Source organism: Oncorhynchus mykiss, chromosome 14 (assembly GCF_013265735.2).
Source record: "Oncorhynchus mykiss isolate Arlee chromosome 14, USDA_OmykA_1.1, whole genome shotgun sequence".
NCBI lineage: Eukaryota > Metazoa > Chordata > Actinopteri > Salmoniformes > Salmonidae > Oncorhynchus > Oncorhynchus mykiss.
This window is the reverse complement of record NC_048578.1, coordinates 13,054,835-13,076,091: the sequence shown is the minus strand read 5'-3', so window position 1 is coordinate 13,076,091 and position 21,257 is coordinate 13,054,835. Positions and strand designations below refer to the sequence as shown.

General features: G+C 43.6%; 1 protein-coding gene across 3 annotated transcripts in view; it reads right to left on the bottom strand.

The window, feature by feature from the left end:
* Positions 1 to 14,461, bottom strand: part of slc43a1a (solute carrier family 43 member 1a) — a 45,481-nt gene extending 31,020 nt beyond the window's left edge. Inside the window, exons 1-2 of one of the 3 annotated variants that reach the window (XM_036942974.1) lie at positions 14,037 to 14,461; positions 8,018 to 8,192 (exon numbers count right to left, since the gene is read on the bottom strand). In XM_036942974.1, the coding sequence (XP_036798869.1) occupies positions 8,018 to 8,171 (154 nt within the window). In that variant the 5' untranslated portion in view covers positions 8,172 to 8,192; positions 14,037 to 14,461. The remainder of the gene's footprint in view (positions 1 to 8,017; positions 8,193 to 14,036) is intronic. The other 2 variants (XM_036942975.1, XM_036942973.1) reach the window with 2 other exon arrangements.
* Between the last annotated feature and the right edge of the window lie 6,796 nt (positions 14,462 to 21,257).

Sequence of the window (21,257 nt, the reverse complement as noted above, 5' to 3'; positions counted from 1 at the left end):
GTAACAAAATGTGGAAAAAGTCAAGGGGTCTGAATACTATTCGAATGCACTGGATGTCTTCCTCCTCTGTGTATGTAAGTCTTCCTCCTCTGATAGTGTATGTTTGTTTGTGTATCTGGGTTTCCATTAGGAAAATGTTGCGCTGGACATTTGACTGGCAACATGTTAATTTACCCGTCATTTAAGAAATGTATCTATTGGTTGCGTAACCTGATTAGGGCGTCCACCCACGGTTCTCAGAATGACAGAAATCACATTTAGTTTATGGTAAATTATCTTAACAGAACATGCAACTCGGACGCAACAGCATCTGTCATTCTTACCGAATTCCGATGTTAGAATACATAGGCGGCACTTCCATAAGGCTATGGGAAGTAAATTGAACGAAATAGCCAAAATTATACAGCCTAATTTGCTTACTCCTGTCGATACATAAATAAATAATTTAAAATAGGCTACTAGATCAGAAAGAATGATTTGGCCAAAGAGGATTATTAGCTTCTTAAAAAACAACTGTAGATTGTTTTAAATCGCATAGCCTAGAGTTGGAAGGGTCCGCAATTTGGGCAGAGCGCGTGGCAAATACCAAATAGATTAATAGGCAAGTAAAAAATAAGAAATAAAAGTACAAAAATGATTAAAGAGCAGCAGTAAAATACCAATAGCGAGGCTATATACAGGGGGTACCGGTACACAGTCAATGTGCGGGGTCACATGTTGGTCGAGGAGGTAATTGAGGTAATGTGTACATGTAGGTAGATTTAAAGTGACTATGCATAGATAATAAACAGAGAATAGCAGCAGCGTAAAAGATGGGGGGGAGAAGTGCAAACAGTCGGTGCCATTTAATTACCTGTTTAGGAGTCTTATGGCTTGGGGGTCAAAGCTGTTGAGAAGCCTTTTGGACCTAGACTTGGTGCTCCGGTAACACTTGCCATGTAGTGGCAGAGAGAACAGTCTATGACTAGGGTGGCTGGAGTCTTTGACAATTTAAGGGCCTTCCTCTGACACCGCCTGGTATTGAGGTCCTGGATGGCAGGAAGCTTGGCCCCAGTGATTTACTCGGCCGTACGCACTAGCCTGTGTAGTGCCTAGCGGTCGGAGGCCGTGCAGTTGCCATAACAGGCAGTGATGTGACCAGTCAGGATGCTCTCGATGGTGCAGCTGTAGAACTTTTTGAGCATCTGAGGACCCATGCCAAATCATTTCAGTCTCCTTAGGGGGAGTATGTTTTGTCGTGCCCTCTTCATTACTGTCTTGGTGTGCTTGGACCATGATCATGATCTATCTTAACCCAGTCTAAGAAATAAACCTCCCATGCCACTCTGTCAACATCACGGCAAATCTCATGCGAGTGCATTCCATCTATTGGCACAATGGACAGTTTAACATCTCGTCCCGTGTTTTATGATTCTGATCATCTGGACCAGTCCAGTGACTGCTGTGAAAGGACAGCTGACAACATAGGAAAGTCTGTGTGACAGCTTGGAGAGACAGCTGACCGGAGGGAATAGACCCCACTGGGGCTGTCATGGGCTAGCTACCCATGTTGGCAGTCTCCGACGCTGTTTCAGTATGTTGGAGACACCCGCTAAGTGCTACTGAAAGTCAACAAAGGAACATACCCCTAGAGCCTGCGAGAGCTGGGGCGCAAGATGGCTCAATGACTGATCACATGGTCACGGACCCAGGAACGGAAACGACTACGAGTAGGAACACAGCACATGAGACAACCATAACAGCAGCAGGACTCACACTTCAGGCGTGCAGCTGTGGTTGGGAGAGAGTAACATCGGCAAGGGGGTTAAGGATCCATCAAGGGAGGAAAAGGTGCTTGGGAGAGCAGAGACAGGGACCTCGCATTGACCAGTACTTCTTACGAAGCAGCCAGTCAAATCAGTCGAATGAAGCACAGCGACGGGACGCAAACCAAAGTTCGCAAAGCATCAGCACCCCTGTAACCGAGGAGGATAACACAAGCACAGAAATGCCGGTGGATGAACTCACCCAACCACAGAGACCTCTAAAACAGGAAAAGATCAAAGGGCACAGACCGAGTGTGAAGTGGCCCAAAGCTGTTGAAAAGAGAGAGTGGGAAACAATCAACAACGACCTGACAAAAATCTTGGAACAACAGGTAGGAACAGCAGAGAAAAAGCTTGAAAGGATGGGAGACATTATCTACCACTACGGAGAAGAGCGCTTTGGAGTAAACGAAAGGAGAAGTGGCAAGACACCACCCGCACCAGCCAAATCTAGGAGGCAGCAGGAGATCGAGATACTTGTCAGAGAGAGAAGGCAGCTGAGGAAGCAGTGGAAGAAGGCCTCTGATGCAGAGAGAGAAGGTCTCATGCTACTCCAAGCAGACATTAAATGTCGGCTGGCAACCTTGCGAAGAGCGGAAAACTTAAGGAAACTTCGTAGGAAGAAGGAACACTCAAGAACACAGTTCTATAAAAACCCCTTTAAGTTTGTCAAAGATCTCTTCGCAAAGGAAAAGTGCGGAATCCTAAAAACTCCAAAGCCTGAACTGGAAGAACATCTGGAAAAGGTCCACCAGGACATGAAAAGGCATGAGCAGATAATCATCCCACATGACATCCCACCTATTCAACCACCAGAATTTAATCTGGACACTGACCCTCCAAAATGGAGGGAAGTAGAGAACGTTGTCCGAAGAGCAAGAGCGGCCTCGGCTCCTGGGCCTAATGGAGTACCATACAAGCTTTACAAGAATGCCCCGGATGTTCTACGCTTTCTTTGGAGGCTCATGAGGATAGTGTGGCAGAAGGAAATAATACCAAAGGCATGGCGAAGGGCTGGTGGTGTGCTAATCCCGAAAGAGAAGGATGCGACAGACATCAGTCAATTCCGACCAATCTCCCTTCTAAACGTCGAAGGGAAGATCTTTTTCAGTATAATAGCACAGAGGCTGTCCACTTATCTGGAAAGGAACAAGTACATTGATACATCTGTACAGAAAGCAGGCATTCCTGGTTTCTCTGGTTGCCTGGAACGTACTAGTATGATTTGGCACCAGATCCAAACAGCTAAGAAGGACAAGAGAGACCTCTATGTCATCTTCCTCGACCTGGCCAATGCCTTTGGCTCAGTTCCCCATGAACTCCTCTGGGAATCCTTCAACTTTTTCCACGTACCAGAACCCATCACTACACTGGTAAAGGCCTATTTCCAAGACCTGCAATTGTGTTTCACAACACCTGACTTCACAACAACATGGCAGCGCTTGGAAGTAGGCATAATGGCAGGCTGTACAATTTCTCCTCTGGCCTTCACTATGGCCATGGAAGTCATCATCAGGGCATCGAGATGGGTGGTCGGCGGTGAGAGAACTAAGGAGGGGCTCCGTCTCCCACCTATCCGAGCATACATGGATGACATGACTACACTGACCACCACTGCAGCATGCACCAGGCGGCTACTTGCAAAACTGCAGGATAACATCAAGTGGGCCCGGATGAAAATCAAGCCAAGCAAATCTCGAAGCATTTCCATAGTCAAGGGACAGCTTAAAGATGTGAGGTTCTGCATTGGAGATGATCCGATACCAACGGTGTCTGAGCAACCCATCAAGAGCCTGGGTAGATGGTACAACGAAAGCCTCCGGGATAAAGATCAAGTGCAGCAAGTAAGGCAGGACATCGCCGACGGTCTTGAGAACATCAACAAGACCCTACTGCCTGGGAGGCTCAAGCTTTGGTGCCTACAGTTTGGACTTCTCCCCCGGGTAATGTGGCCACTCACCGTCTATGAGGTCCCAATAACAACAGTGGAGAAGATGGAGCGAACCATTACCTCATACGTGAAGAAATGGCTGGGTGTCCCACGATGCTTGAGTAACATCGGCCTCTATGGCAAAGGGGTCCTTGAACTACCTCTTACAAGTCTAACGGAGGAGTACAAGTGCTCTAAAGTAAGACTTCAGATGACATTGAAGGACTCTAAAGACCAGACCATTAGCAAGGCTGCACCTCCCCTACAAACTGGACGGAAATGGACATCATCCAAGGCTGTGCAGCAAGCAACATCAGCCCTGAGACACCAAGACATTGTGGGGAATATCCAGCATGGAAGAGGAGGCTTTGGCCTGGCAGCAAGCAAACCAACGTTCCATAAGGCAACAACATCTGAACGCAGGAAGCTGGTGGTCAAGGAGGTGCGCAGACAGGAGGAGACTGCAAGAAGTGCAAAGGCTGTCTCTCTTGCTAAACAAGGTCAATGAACGCGGTGGGAAGGCCTGGAGAGGAGAAAGATCAACTGGAGTGAGCTTTGGCAAATGGAGGCAAGCAACATCAGCTTCATCATAAGAGCTGTTTATGATGTGCTTCCATCACCAAAAAATCTACATCAATGGTATGGCGAGGACTCGACCTGCCCCCTCTGCCCAGCTCCAGCGACTCTCAGGCATATAATGACAGGTTGCAAGACCAGCCTCTCACAAGGCCGTTACACCTGGAGGCACAATCAGGTCCTCAAGAGCCTGGCTGCAGCACTTGAGACCAAGAGGAGTGCAACCAATTCATTACCTCCAAAAACAAGCAATCCTGTCAAAACAACAACATTCATCCGGGAGGGACAGAAAAGGCCCAAGTATCCTCCTACAAAGCCAGAAACTGGACACCTAGCCATGGCCCGGGACTGGAAGATGCTTGTCGATATTGGCCAGCAACTAATTTTTCCACCTGAGATTGCTTCTACCAAACTTAGGCCAGACATGGTACTCTGGTCCCCTTCACGAAAGGCTGTGTACATCATAGAGCTCACAGTCCCGTGGGAAAACTCTGTTGAAGAGGCCTACGAGCGTAAGAAACTGCGTTACACAGAGTTGGCAGCAGACGCAACTCAGCGTGGCTGGAATGCAAAAGTCTGGCCAGTTGAAGTGGGATGCAGAGGATTCGTGGCTTCTTCCACCATCAGGTTGCTGAAAGAACTTGGAATCCATGGACAGGCTCTGCGGCAGACCGTCAGAGCAGTTTCTCAAGCAGCTGAAAGAGGCAGCCAGTGGATCTGGATTAAATGGAAGGACCCTTGCTGGGCTATAACTTCATGACCCCCCACCCCCACCTGAGAACCCAATTCAGATCCCTCCAACTTGAGGAGGGCATATGAGGTATGCGGTCAGCTGTCGGACTGGCTCAGGGAAGAGGACGCCCCTGCCTTGCATAGTCCCGTGGGACATCTTAATTGGGCATGGGACACAAGCTAAGGCTTGATCACCCTTTAGCTGGCCACCTTTGATGAGAGTGTTTAGTGATTAAAGGCCGAAACACCCACTGATTCGAAGGCACACTACTGAGGATGTGTCCCAAAATTGACATCTTAACCCAGTCTAAGAAATAAACCTCCCATGCCACTCTGTCAACATCACGGCAAATCTCATGCGAGTGCATTCCATCTATTGGCACAATGGACAGTTTTTTAACATCTCGTCCCGTGTTTTATGATTCTATAGTTTGTTGGTGATGTGGACAGCAAGGCACTTGAATCTCTGAACCTGCTCCACTACAGCCCCGTTGATGAGAATGGGGGCGTGCTCGGTCCTCCTTTTCCTGTAGTCCACAATCATCTCCTTTGTCTTGATCACATTGAGGGAGAGATTGTTGTCCTGGCACCACCCGGCCAGGTCTCTGACCTCCTCTCTTTAGGCCGTCTCATTGTTGTCCGTGATCAGGCCTACCACTGTTGTGTCATCAGCAAACTTAATGATGATGTTGGAGTCGTCCCTGGCCATGCAGTCATGAGTGAACAGGGAGTACAGGAGGGGACTGAGCACGCACCCCTGAGGGGCCACTGCGTTGAGGATCAGCGTGGTGGATGTGTTGTTTACTACCCTTACCACCTGGGGGCGGCCCGTCAGGAAGTCCAGGATCAAGTTGCAGAGGGAGGTGTTTAGTCCCAGGGTCCTGAGCTTTGTGATGAGCTTTGAGGGCACTATGGTGTTGAACGCTGAGCTGTAGTCAATGAATAGCATTCTCACATAGGTGTTCCTTTTTGTGCAGGTGGGAAAGGGCAGTGTGGAGTGCAGTAGAGATTGCATCATCTGTGGATCTGTTGGGGCGGTATGCTAATTGGAGTGTGTCTAGGCCTAGGGTTTCTGGGATAATGGTGTGGACCAGCCTTTCAAAGCACTTCATGGCTACAGACCTGAGTGCTACGGGTCGGCAGTCATTTAGGCAGGTTACTTTAGTGTTCTTGGGCACATGGACTATAGTGTTCTGCTTGAAACATGTTGGTATTACAGACTCAGACAGGTAGAGGTTGAAAATGTCAGTTAAGACACTTGCCAGTTGGTCAGCGCATGCTCGGAATACACATCCTGGTAATCCGTCTGGCCCTGCTGCCTTGTGAATGTTGACCTGTTTAAAGGTCTTACTCATTGGCTACGGAGAGTGTAATCACACAGTCGTTCGGAACAGCTGATGCTCTCATGCATGTTTCAGTGTTACTTGCCTCGACGCAAGCATAGAAGTAATTTAGCTTGTCTGGCAAGCTCGTGTCACTGGACAGCTCGCGGCTGTGCTTCCCTTTTTAGTCTGTAATAGTTTGCAAGCCCTGCCACATCCGATGAGTGTCGTAGCTGGTGTAGTACGAGTCGATCTTAGTCCTGTATTGATGCTTTGCCTGTTTGATGGCTTGTCTGAGGGCATAGCAGGATTTCTTATAAGCTTCCGGGTTAGAGTCCGGCACCTTGAAAACAGCACCTCTACCCTTTAGCTCAGTGCGGATGTTGCCTGTAATCCATGGCTTCTGGTCGGGGTATGTACGTACAGTCACTGTGGGGACGACGTCATTGATGCACTTATTGATAAAGCCAGTGACTGATGTGGTGTACTCCTCAATGCCATCGGAAGAATCCCGCAACAAATTCCAGTCTGTGCTAGGAAAATAATAATGTATCTTAGCATCTGCTTCATCTGACCACTTTTTTATTGACCGAGTCACTGGTGCTTCCTGCTTTTGTTTTTGTTTGTAAGCAGGAATCAGGAGGATAGAATTATGGTCAGATTTGCCAAATGGAGGGTGAGGGAGAGCTTAATATGCATCTCTGTGTGTGGAGTAAAGGTGGGCTCGAGTTTTTTTTCCTCTTGTTGCACATTTAACATGCTGGTAGAAATTAGGTTAAACAGATTTAAGTTTCCCTGCATTAAAGTCCCCGGCCACTAAGTCTATAAAATAATTGCTCTTGCACAGTTTGGTTGGAGTTTGGCTAGGCTACTTTGAAGTAAAATGTTCAGGTTTCAAACAATTAAGTTTGTTTTCTAACTACATACCACCTGTAGCTCATTGCAAAGTGGTGTGTAACACAGTGAAGCCTGCCTAGTTGTCAATTGTCACACTCATTGAAATGATTGGACCAAAGCAAAGCATGCGTAGAGTACCACATATTTGAATTACCGAAACTCACAAAACAAGTACAACCGAACCGTGACGCTACTGGTGTGCACACAGGCAACTAACTGTAGACAAGATCCCACAAATCACAAATGAGGAAATGGCTACCTAAATATGATCCCCAATCAGAGACAACGATAAACAGCTGCCTAGATGACACACCCTAGCCACTATCACGCCCCAACCAACATAGAGAATAAACAGCTTTCTATGGTCAGGGTGGGACACCTATGCACTTGAATGGCGAATGGGAAGCACGCTTCAATTACCAGTTAAGAAAAGGTAGCTCTTTTTAATCATGGCCATCGTTTAAAAAAAAATGTTATACATGTGATTGCCTTTAGAATCATTGCGCAATGATTGGGCTTATTAAAGCACGTTTCCCTCCAGCAGCAACAAACATCTGTTTAAGCTGTATCAGCAGCTCTTGCGCTACACCCACTGGTATCTCAATCAATAAATAGGCTAAAATGCATTATTTCTCAATGGGATTTTTTCCCCAGACAATTGGCTGGCTGCAATTATATTTATTGGCTTTTCATTTTTTTTAATCAGCCAAAAGCCGGTTATTACCGGCTAACGGAAACCCTGGTGTATATCCTACCTGAGCAGAGGTGTGAGTAGAAGCCCTCGCCCTTCAGCATGAGGAGGAGGGAGCCCCATCCCAGCAGCACGGCAGAACACAGCAGGTTCTCCAACACCGCCGTCACAGCCATCCACCAGCGCCTACTATAGGCCTGGAGGAGAGAGGGCGCCATTGCTGCTCTGAGAGAGAAAAAATGCAGAGAAAGAGAGGGTGTGAGAAAGTAGAAAAGTGGAGAGAGGGAGGGAGAGAGTTTAATCAATACATGTAGATGTTACAGCCAACAGTACAGTATTAGACTACACATTTCCAGCTATAGGCCAGCATGTCACTTTGACAAGGGGACACTGGCTAGGATCCAGTGAGTCACCTCTCTGGAATCAGAAAGAGTTCAAAAAACAGAACAGCTCTGACCAAACTAGGTCATGGAACATCACCCACCAAACCCCCTGGTCCTTTTTCAGAATAAATAGCAGTTTTAGTTCAAACCAGGAGGAGACACCAGTCTGCCTCTACCACACACATACACACACAACAGAAGACAGGTGACCTCAGTCTCTGACATGACCAAAAGCCAATATCAAATAGCCAACTGTCCGGTCATGATCGCCTTAACAAACTTGTAAAAAAGGACTAAGCGAGCAGCTGAGAGAAAACGACAGTGCAGTGAAAGAGGGGGAAGTGGGAAATATAAGAGTGAGGGGCGGTGTCTGTGTCAGTGGACTTGAGTTAGCCTAAGTGGGGGAGGGGGGGGGGGGGGGTGGACAGATGTGAACAGGATATCCATTCAACAGACTTTATGAGGGCTGTCTGTGACTGTGTAGTCTGGCCATGTGTGTCTGAAGGACACACAGAGAGTGTTTTATTGAGAGATGGCTGAGAGAGAGAAAAGTGTGTGTGGGGGGAGGAAGAGAGGGAATGTGTGTGACTGTGTGTAATGGGATTAGGCATAGTCCAGCGCACTCCTTTGTGCCAAGAAAGTATCTGAAGAGGGGCATTTCTCTTGTAACTGACACACCATGCTGGACGCACAGTCACACACACGGCTCCCTTAACCCTCTCAACAATGAGAAACATCTTTAAAGGCGCTTAGCAACTTATGTCTGTAAATGTGTTCTATCTGTGATTACGAGGGAATAGAAGACATTGACTGGCAGCGACAATAACACTCCACAAACAACAATGGTCCTGCCGTACATACAGCTGAAGTCGGAAGTTTACATACACCTTAGCCAAATACATTTGAACTTAGTTTTTCACAACATTTAATCCTAGTAAAGAATTCCCTGTCTTAGGTTAGTTAGGATCACCATTTTATTGTAAGAATGTGAAATGTCAGAATAATAGTAGAGAGAATGATTTATTTCAGCTTTTATGTCTTTCATCACATTCCCAGTGGTTCAGAAGTTTACATAAACTCAATTAGTATTTGGTAGCATTGCCTTTAAATTGGGTAGTAGGTTGGTGGTCTGTTGATATCCCTCTAGTGGTGTGGGGGATGTGCTTTTGCAAAGTGGGTGGGGTTATATCCTGCCTGTTTGGCCCTGTCTGGGGGTATCATCGGACAGGGCCACAGTGCCTCCCGACCCCTCCTGTCTCAACCTCCAGTATTGGTTTATGTGTCGGGGGGCTAGGGCCAGTCTGTTATATCTGGAGTATTTCTCCTGTCTCATCTGGTGTCCTGTGTGAATTTAAGTATGCTCCCTCTAATTCTCTTTCTCTCTTCTCTCGGAGGACCTGAGTCCGACAGGACCATGCCTCAGGACTACCTGGCCTGATGACTTCTTGCTGTCCTCAGTCCACCTGGTCATGCTGCTGCTCCAGTTTAAACTGTTCTGCCTGTGGCTATGGAACCCTGACCTGTTCACTGGATGTGCTACCTTGTCCCGGACCTGCTGTTTTGGACCCTCTCTCTACCCTACCTGCTGTCTCTAACACTGAATGATCGGCTATGAAAAGCCAACTGACATTTACTCCTGAGGTGCTGACGTGTTGCACCCTCTACAACCACTGTGATTATTATTAACTGACCCTGCTGGTAATCCATGAACGTTTAAACATCTTGGCCATGTTCTGTTACAATCTCCACTTGGCACAGCCAGGAGAGGACTGACCACTCCTCAGAGCCTGGTTCCTCTCTAGGTTTCTTCCTAGGTTCTGACCTTTTTAGGGAGTTTTTCCTAGCCACTGTGCTTCTACATCTGCATTGCTTGCTGTTTGGGGTTTTAGGCTGGGTTTCTGTATAGCACTTTGACATCAGCTGATGTAAAAAGGGCTTTATAAATACATTTGATTGATTGATGGTATAGGACCTACAGCACTGTCACATGAATTGGACTTCCAGAGAATCCCCTCCACACACATACCGGTAGGACTACAGACAAAAGGCCTGGAAAAGCTCAATGTGCTATATTAGATAAGAACGAGATGTATCTCCGTGTGTGCAAACTGAGTTATACACGTTGGTCTCTTACTTTCCCTCCTCTGCCTATCTCTCACCTCACAAGATTTCCCACCTCTTTTTCCCCCCACGTGCTGTTCTCACTCCTTCCTTCCCCTAGGTCTTGAGTGGGTCGTTCGTCATTAGAAAGAGGAGAAGGGTGACTGTCGTGGTGTAGGAAATGCAGACCTTTTCTTGATGGTGCACTACTCAAAAATAAAACGTCTACATTCTATCCCCTTGCCTTTGATTTCATTTCACCATTCAACAAATTAATTCAACACTTGGCTGAAAGACCGGTTGACACTCAACTGAAAGACTACTGTACAACCCTATGCTAGCTAGGATACAGCTGAATGATGCAATGCTGTAACTAACTTCTACCTGATATTTACTCAGCTCTGGACAAGGCTGTGTAGGTCAGAGGTTTGAAAATGTGTGGTAGCCTATTACAAAGCGTTATGAAATGGATATTATTACAGAGCATTTTTAAAACTAATTCTCTTTAGTTATAACAAGTGAGGCCATGTATTTGATTATTGTGACTCATCACGTGAATCAATTTGGCTCTCTCCCGCTCTCTCTAGTTGGGTTTACCAACCTCCACGGGCTGGACAACAGGACAACATGTCAGGGAAAACACTTTACTTTCAGTTCTCATTCAAAAAACAAAGCAGTAATGTAAAAATACTTTAAAGTACTACTTAAGTCGTTTTGGGGGTATCTATACTTTACTTTACTATTTATATTTTTGACAACTTCTACTTCACTACATTCCTACAGAAAATAATGTACTTTTTACTCCATACATTTTCCCTGACACCCAAAAGTACTTGTTACATTTTGAGTGCTTAGGAGGACAGGAAAATGTTCCAATTCACGCACTTATCAAGAGAACATCCCTGGTCATCCCTACTGCCTCTGGGCTGGCGGACTCACTCAGTAAGTACAAATGCTTAGTTTGTAAATGATGTCTGAGTTTTGGAGTGTGCCCCTGGCTATCCGTACATTTAAAAAACAAGAGTGGTTTGCTTAATATAAGGAATGTGAAATGATGTGTACTTCTGCTTTTGATACTTAAGTATAATAAATAACCAAATATGTTTAGACTTTTCCTCAAGTAGTATTTCACTGGGTGACTTTCACTTTTACTTGAGTAATTTTCTATGAAGGTGTGTCACGCCCTGACCTTAGAGAACCTTTTATTTCTCTATTTTGATTAGGTCAGGGTGGGTAGTCTAGTTTTTTATTTTCTATGTTGGCCTGGTATGGTTCCCAATCAGAGGCAGCTGTCTATCGTTGTCTCTGATTGGGGATCATATTTAGCCAGCCTTTTCCCACCTGTTGTTTGTGGGATCTTGATTTTGTATTGTTGCTTTTTAGCCCTACAAAGCTGTACGTTTCATTTGTTCCTCTTTCTTGTTTTGTGCCAGTTATCATAAATAAAAATGATTATCCTACCCCACGCTGCGTCTTGGTCCGACCATCCTTCCAACAACGATCGTTACAAGGTGTCTCTACTTTTACTCAAGTATGAAAATTGGATACTTTTTCCACCACTGTTAGGAAGGAAGTTCACTCTTGCTGACCTTTATTATTTATTTAACCTTTATTTTACTAGGCACGTCAGTTAAGAACAAAATCTTATTTGCAATGACGACCTACCCCGTGCAAACCTGAACGACGCTGGGCCAATTGCACACCGCCCTATGGGACTCTATATGTATTCATATATTATTGTTCTTTCAAATGCAGAAAAGTATTGGTTTTTTTCGTGCCACCTATGTCCAAACAGTAAAAATAAATCAACATTTTTGGTTTTAAACATGCAGAAATCGCTCCACCGTTTCCTGGTTGCTGAAATTCTAATAGTTCACCTAATCTCAGTTTATGTGGTTAAAATTAGCAGGTAAAGTGTAGAAAATCATTCTACCTTTTAAACCACTGTGAAATTATTTTTAATTTCCAGAAATATGGCATTTTCAGCTGTTTGAAACTGGTGTACAAAACCGAAAGTTAAGGATCGGAAGCATAGAAATAGCGCACATAGAACTTGCTTTCAATGAGAATGACAGATCTATAACTCACTTTCGATGTAAATTTGGTCATAGCGCCAAAGTTACATACTGCAGCTTTAAAACCAGACCTAAATAATATAGAAAAGATAATGGATCTATATATTTTTAAAATATCATCTTTGAGAACTATTACCAAAATAAAAGCCAAACTGTCAGGGAGAATCTAAAAAAATATATATATTTAAAAAAATATCGCTAAATGTGTAGAATTGCAGGAAATCAGCTTTAAAACTGAAACATTTTCTCTCAACCCCATGGAAACATTTTCAGAATTGCTTTAAAACAGCATATTTAATTGCTAAAATGTTTCGAATTGGAGGAAATCGTCTTTAAAACAGCTATATTTTGTCACTGCAAACAACAGGAGGGTCTCTAAAATATTCGACATTGGCCACGCCCCCCACCTGAACCTGAAATGAACATAAAAAGTGAGGCTCCAGAACCAAGTTAAATGTTATACATCTCGATCACATTAGCTAGATATGTAAATTAGTTAGCTAGTTTGAGTGCCCCCCTGGCTGTATTGCCCAATCCAATGTGGACGAAAGTAGCGACCAGCGACGGTCATTTCCGAAATAGCTAGCTAGCTTTAAAGTAGTGATGCCATTCCGAGTCTCTTCGATGAGCTGGCTCATTTGTTAAAGTTCATGTAAAAGAACCGGCTCACGTTCAAATACATGTTTAACAGGCCAAATTATGTATTTTTGTATACACTGAAAACAACTGTGGACCTGATTGATGCGCTCTCCCCAGTATGTATTGTTTCTGCAGTGAGGATTCGTCCTCTTTAGATAATAATTGTTTAACCTATGTCCAGAAAAACGTTTTTGATCAAAAACAAAAAAGACCAGTAGTACCAGTATGCAAATCAGGGAGACAAAATGAACGGCTCTTTCACCGATGCGATTCGCGACGTGCGTCAAAAAGATCCTTTCAAAAATAACCATTCGTTCGCAAAAACAATTGTTTTCAGCCACAGGACAAGCCTGTCGTTGGCGCGTCAGAACGCTCCGTGGTCGTTACGCTCGTTACTGTGAACTCAGACTTTGAATTTTCATTATACTATGTGTGACTTGTCCTTATATAATGTGTATTCTATAGTTGAATTTTGAATTGTTTTAAATTCCAAAGGGCCAGCAGGTCAAAAGAACGACGAAAATGAACGAGTCACTAGGAAAAATGAATAATGACCCTCGTGTCAGTAAAAAGTCATTCAAAAAGAACGAATCAATCGCAAACTGAACATCACTACTAAAAAATAGTCCTGCCCTAATTAACCACCATATTTATTGTCATCAAAACAAACACCAACAAGAAAATATAACATAACAAATCGATTATTATCATTGCAATAACGCGTTAACAAGCACATATATCTCTGAAAGTAACTAAAACACCACCCATTCGTCATCTGGTGCTTGCCTTTGTGGGTATATTTGGCACTTACTAGCTTTTAGTGTCATTTTTAGATATAAAGTCAACAAAAATGTGTTTAAGTTTCTAATAAAAAAATATGACTTACTTCAGCTTTTTCTTTTGAAAAATAAATGACACAACGTTGACAGAATGTTTCTTGTAGCTGTAGAAACACTTCTCTACGATTTCGATTTATTCTCTTCCCCTCCTAAAGCAAATTACGACTCTGATTTATATCAAGCCTACCCCGTGTTCTTCGCGTGTAGTTACTTGCACGGTATAATGTACACTTTTTTCGTATACTCCCTCTCTCCTTTTTCTCCCTCCCTCTCCAAATTGACTTCGTTACTCGCTCCCTCAGTATTTTCTCTTCCTAGAATCCTAACCATCCGCCCCCTTTGTCACTTGGTCACATTTGTGCTTTGGGGCATGGCTTTCTCTACCAGCGAGGACTAATGTTGGGTACCCGCGCTACCTGTAGGTTAGCATACTGGAAAGTGGCAATGATGAAAAAGTGAGAGTGAGGAGAGAGGAAGACGATGTTCAGTTCTTGACATGAACCCCCCGAAATTAAAATAATAAAACTATACATATATTAGAATGGGTGACATGGGTTCAATACGTTTCATTAAGACATTAAGTTTCACATATGTTCACCTCTATCTGTGAGTCATGTTACAATGTTGAACAACTGCCACTGCCGGTGCCACGACAATCTTCGTTCTACTTCGATTAGGTTTAACGGCGGTTGGCATCCAATAAATATTGCATTACTGCCTCCTAGTAGACTGGAGTATAAATCCCTTATACGTTGCTTGAAAAAAATCAACAAATATCGATTATCTAACACTACACTCACAAAAAAAATAAACTGCCCGGGTATGGGCGAGGGGACGGTCTAAAGTTACACACAAATACCTCTCTGCTGCTGCCACCACAACCTCAATTTTCTGCAACTTACATTCCATCCCTGCAGTACAGTTGATAACCATTGCTATAAATGCTAAAAATCCAATCTTACTGAAACAAATATATCACTTGTTGGCCTATCCCTAAATACTGGTACATATCTACAAGTCACATCACTCCTCTCAGGATCCCTCCCCCTTGACCCATCTTCCTTACTTTCTTCAGTGCCTCAGCATATGACTTCTGCACTACTCTAACCCTGGAAACCTCAACCTGCCTCTCTCGCACCGGACATTTCTGATCCCCAGCCCCATTGACACCACTATAATTACTTTCCGCAATGCTCCACATTCTTTTATCTCATGCCCTTCTGCACACTTATCACACCTAGGAACCTCCCTCCTACACACTGTTGCCACATGCCCATAAGCTAGACACCTGTAACAGAGTAATGTATACAGCACAAAAGCTCATACAAGATTATATATCCTAACATCACTAACAACATTCTTTGTGTACCCTTCCAATTAAATGGTGTAGATTTGTGCGGCCCGGTCCGTGAGATCTGGGTGACACCTGCTAGCCAGAAATGGTATTGCAACAACTGCATGTCTGAACTTAAAGAGAGCAATAGTAATGAGCTACCTAGAACAGCCAGAAGTGAAACCGGACGTATAAATTGAAGCATCCGGTTGGTGCTTCCACTCACCAGCAAATATGCTGATGAGAGGAAGCCCAGTGACCCTGTAACGGCTGTCGTGGGTTGAAGAAGATGAGGACCAAGGTGCAGTGTGGTACGTGTTCATCTTTTATTATGAATTGAACACTGAATGGAAAAACAACAAAAGAGAATGAACGAAACAGTCCTGTCTGGTACAGAATACAAAAACAGAAAACAACTACCCACAAACACAGGTGGGAACAGGCTACCTAAGTATGGTTCTCAATCAGAGACAACAATTGACAGCTGCCTCTGATTGGGAACCATACCAGGCCAAACACATAGAAATACAACACACAGAACAAAACATAGAATGAAAAAACATAGAATGCCCACCCCAACTCACGCCCTGACCAAACCAAAATAGAGACATAAAAAAAGGAACTAAGGTCAGGACGTGACAGGCCCGAAGTGGGAGATGGAGAGAGATGTATTTTATACTGCTAATTTCCTCATCGATGAAACATTTTATCTCAATGCAATTTTCTGTTCCCAAAACTAGAATCTGTAGTGTTGGCGTTCCCTAATGGAAATATGCAAATACATGCTAGAACACACCAATAGTACCTCGCTAACTCGTGCTTGATCAGCCCACTATGATTAATTTGCTCCCATTGGAAACGACAGGTTGTGGTCTATCTTGGGTTAGCTATAAAAATCTTCGGTAATGGTGTCTTTTTGTAGGCACTCCGCCATGGCTCGTTGCTGGCCAAAGCGCATGGGAAAATGAACGGGTTCCATGAGAGTCTACACCAGCTAATGTCCCTTTTTGTGAATTTGAAGCATTTATGTAATCAAAATAGGAACATAAAGTGCATAAAGGAATCATAATTCATAAAGGTCATGTTAACGGACTGATATCTCATAACAAAACGTATAAGATATCCTTAGCCTGTTTTAACCTCAGACTTTATTTTCGGTGTTTATCCCAAAACCCAATTATTTCCCCATACGAATTGCCGAATGAACCAGGAGTAACTCATGTCTGGTTTTTAGGACTACAAGCTGGCGAGCTCTATAAGTCTCTTCAACAGCATGGAGGTCCTCACCTACATGCACTATACTAACTGATTGTTCTTCAGCTGTGATCTACAGCTGAGGAAAAGCCTATCTGTTTTTGAGGAACATGGTATCGCTATTGTGCTTTAACCACAACAGCAGTGGAAACATCGACAGGGCTGTAGTGGAGCGGGTCGAGAGTTTCAAGTTCTTTGGTGTCCACATCTCCAACAAACTATCATGGTCCAAACACACCAAGACAGTCGTAAAGAGGGCACGACAACAGCTTTTCCCCCTCAGGAGACTGAAAAGATTTGACATGGGTCCCCAGATCCTTAAAAAGATCTGTAGCTGCACCATCGAGAGCATCCTGACCAGTTGCATCACTGCCTGTGTTGGGGGTTACCCTGGGTGTCGAGTGTGGGGCTACATCAATGCCATGATTACTGTATATATGTGATGACCTTTGTATGCTTGCAAAGCGCAATGATGGGAAGGTACTGGGTAAATGGAGATGTAGTGCTTTAGTTCTCAGGCTGAGAATTGTCTGCACCTGCTGATAGTCACACAGGCTCAAGGCCAAGATAGCAGAGTGAGAAACCACAGTGTAGACATGTTTTCCTCATCTTTGAAACTTTGTATCTAATCCAATGCAACAATGTTAAGGTATGATTGACGGTAGGTTGTCTACACCCACTAGTATAAGGAGCATTGTCTCCTGTTTCGCCACACAGATCTTTATTATAGACTACTGAGGTACTCTGTATGTGAAACTCTGTCTGCAATTGCATTTTATTACTAAAGAGTTTTATACCAAGGTTCCTGTGTCTATGTCATCTATCTGGAAGACTGATTGTCAAAGGAAACTTACATCACCCCATGCAAAGGACAAACCAACATTTGGCGAGCTAGCCAGGAGTGAGTGACCCCTGCGTCTGGATGATCTTCGTCCCACTGTGCAGCACATCAAATTATAAGGTAAGCAGACGCCTGTTAAACCAACAGTCTGAAATTTAAAAAAGCACTCTGTGGTTGATGACTGATTCCAGTATGCAAGTGGCACCTCACTCATGGGGTTGATATTTACAGGAACAGTTGATACCTACATTTATTTATAAGCCCGTATACGATGTGTATGAGATAAATGACACAGAACCCCAGGTGTAATAGTTAGAAATTCCTGAGGGTCTAATGGAACCTTGTGTGAGGAACTTGGTTATAGATTAGGATGAACCAAGTCAGTACTGAGGTACTGGGTGACAAGTGATTGAAAGTGTTTCATGCGCATGGTGTTCTTACCTGAGGGAAGACACTGGATTTGTGTATGGTGCTCTTGCCTGAGGGAAGACACTGGATTTCTGTATGATAGATTTTAAAAAAGGAGCTGATGAGACCAGGTGAGTAACTAACGCAGGTGAAATCAATGAACAAAAATGAAAGACAGGGCTATGTTCAAGAACACAAAGAAACAGGGCTATGTTCAAGAACACAAAGAAACAGGGCTATGTTCAAGAACACAACGAAACAGAACACAAGATTGTGTGGTGATAATATATGTATTATTATGGTATTATTATGGATCAGCTATATCAGCTATAATGGGGCAGTCATTTTTTAAACGAACACAACAGGAGAGTTAAACCAGTTACAGAGTTAAATTACTGTGATAGAAGAAAACTGAGGAAGGATCAACAACATTGCAGTTACTCCACAATATTAACCTAATACTAACCTAATTGAATGAATAGAAGAAAGCTTGTACAGAACAAAAATATTCCAAAACATGCATCCTGTTTGCAATAAGGCACTAAAATAAAACTGCTAAAAACACACACAGATTTTTTTGCTGACATATTCGGGTTAAATCTCCAGTTACAAGAAAGAGGGAAAACAGTGGTGGACATGTTGGAAAAACTTAAGGCCTTTACTGGGAAGCTTGAGTTGTTCGATTTGGACTTGACATCTACTGCACTTCGGCACACTGAAGAAACGACAGGCAGAGGGACCAGGCCGCAGCATGGAATATTTCATCAAGCAGCTGAGGGACAACTTTTCAACCAGATTTGAAGACTACAGCATGCCCAGTGATATCATTGCATGTGTACGTGATCCTCTCACAGATGCCCAGGTGGAGAGTTCTCCCTCCTTGCTGAGAAAACTATACCCTCGCTGGATGAGACCGCAATTCAAACTGAGCTGATTGAATTCCAGACATCGAGACAAATCAGGGATGCGCTCAGGAGTGCTGAGTCCCTGTGTACGTTGTGGGTGGCATGCTCAGAGAAATACAGCACAATAAAGAAACTTGTATTTTATGTGCTAACAATGTTTGGATCGACTTACACCTGCGATTCATCATTTTCCTATATGAACGCAATATAGACTCGGGACGTATTTTTTTATTGTGAAAGATGCTGTTCAGCCTTATAGCCTAGCTCAGCCAGTTGTTATTTTATATACAGTAGACCTAGGAAGAAATAGACTCCAATTAAGTCCTCCTGTTGTTTGTAAAATCAAATTAAAAAATGAAAAGTTTTGTTGAAATGATTTACTCGACTGCTGTAGGTGTTCTCCATCTGTTGCTGTGCAACACTTGCATAACAAGTTAGCTATATTTTCAGCACCAGGCGCTGTTCACCTCCTATTGATTGCGATGTGGTTGCAGCTTCATGTTTCAGCACCACAAAATGGTCCGCTGCCTGCATTATTAGTTGACTGTCTCCTGCATTCTCTTTCCTCATGAATGAAATTAAAATGCAACTTTTGCATTATTTAGGTAGGATAACTTCCTTCTTGGGACATTGGATTTGGGAGTTTTTTTTTATCTCGGGTCCGATATTTTTATTATGAATATATTGTTTTTTATGAAAAGATATTCACAATTAATTTGTGGGTCAAACAATATTGTAGGCGAGCCAGATTTGAAGACTACAGCATGCCAAGCTTGTCCCAATCTCCCATCTTTTGGCACCCTAACTTCTTCTCAGACACATTTACACCCAGCCATACATCGGCTTACTCATCCATTCTCCTTCGTTCACGTACATCATATGTGGGTCCCCTGATGCAAAAACGGGTTCGAGATTGTTATTATTAAAAAAATATTCATAATTAATTTGGTGATATTTGGCCCCCCGAAGACCTCCAATTTAATTATGAATATTTTTTTAATAAAAAAAAAGATGAATAAAAATCTCGAATGGGAGGTTGGGACAAGCTTGGCTTGGGAAAGAGTGAAGGAAGGATTTATCTATACTACAATGTAATTTAATTTATTTTTGTGACTTGCAAACCTGCAGTAAAATGAATGAAAGTTCTGACGAAATTAGGAGAATATCACGCCCTGACCATAGAGCCCTCTGGCTTCTCTATGGTCAGGGAGGTGCACAAGGGGCGGTCGGCAGAGGCGAGAGCCAGAAACCATCTGGGAGTCGATGGAGCAGTTTGAGGAGGGATATCGGAGAGAGATGTTGGCTAGGAGTATGCTGCAGCGCCGGCATTTTGAAGAGCGTGTCATCAAAAAAGGCTGTTGCGCAGCAACTCACTGCCTTCCTGAAGACAAACAATGTATACGAAATGCTTCAGTCTGATTTTAGACCCCATCATAGAACTGAGACTGCACTTGTGAAGGTGGTAAATTACCTTTTAATGGCATCAGACCGAGGCTCTGCATCTGTCCTAGTGCTCCTACACCTTAGTGTTGCTTTTGATACCATCGATCCCCACATTCTTTTGGAGAGATTGGAAACCCAAATTGGTCTACACGGACAAGTTCTGGCCTGGTTTAGATCTTATCAGTCGGAAAGATATCAGTTTGTCTCTGTGAATGGTTTGTCCTCTGACAAAAAATATTTAGTATGGATCTCCATTAGCTGCTGCCAAGACTGTAGTAGGATGTCCCTTGGGGGTATCCGTACCTATGTATGACATGCAGGGGTTAGGTTAATAAACAGGCTGGAGATAGAACCTAGTTGTCGCGCGTCCTTATTTTAGATCATACTACAAAGACCGCAGCTACTCTTCCTGGGGTCCAGCAAAATTAAGGCCGTTATACAATTTACAATTTCCTGATACAACCTGGATTACAGTGGGGCAAAAAAGTATTTAGTCAGCCACCAATTGTGCAAGTTCTCTCACTTAAAAAGATGAGAGGGGCCTGTAATTTTCATTATAGGTACACTTCAACTATGACAGACAAAATGAGAAAAAAAATCCAGAAAATCACATTGTAGGATTTTTTATGAATATATTTGCAAATGATGGTGGAAAATAAGTATTTGGTCACCTACAAACAAGCAAGATTTCTGTCTCTCACAGACCTGTAACTTCTTCTTTAAGAGGCTCCTCTGTCCTCCACTCGTTACCTGTATTAATGGCACCAGACCTGAACCCAATAGAAAATCTTTGGAGGGAGCTGAAAGTCCGTATTGCCCAGCGACAGCCCCAAAACCTGAAGGATCTGGAGAAGGTCTGTATGGAGGAGTGGGTCAAAATCCCTGCTGCAGTGTATGCAAACCTGGTCAAGAACTACAGGAATAGTATGATCTCTGCTTTTCTGATGTATCAAATACATTTGTCATGCAAATGAATTACTCAAAAATCATACAATGTGATTTTCTGGATTTTTGTTTTAGATTCTGACCTCCATTAGTTGAAGTGTATCTATGATAACAATTACAGACCTGCAGACATGCTTTG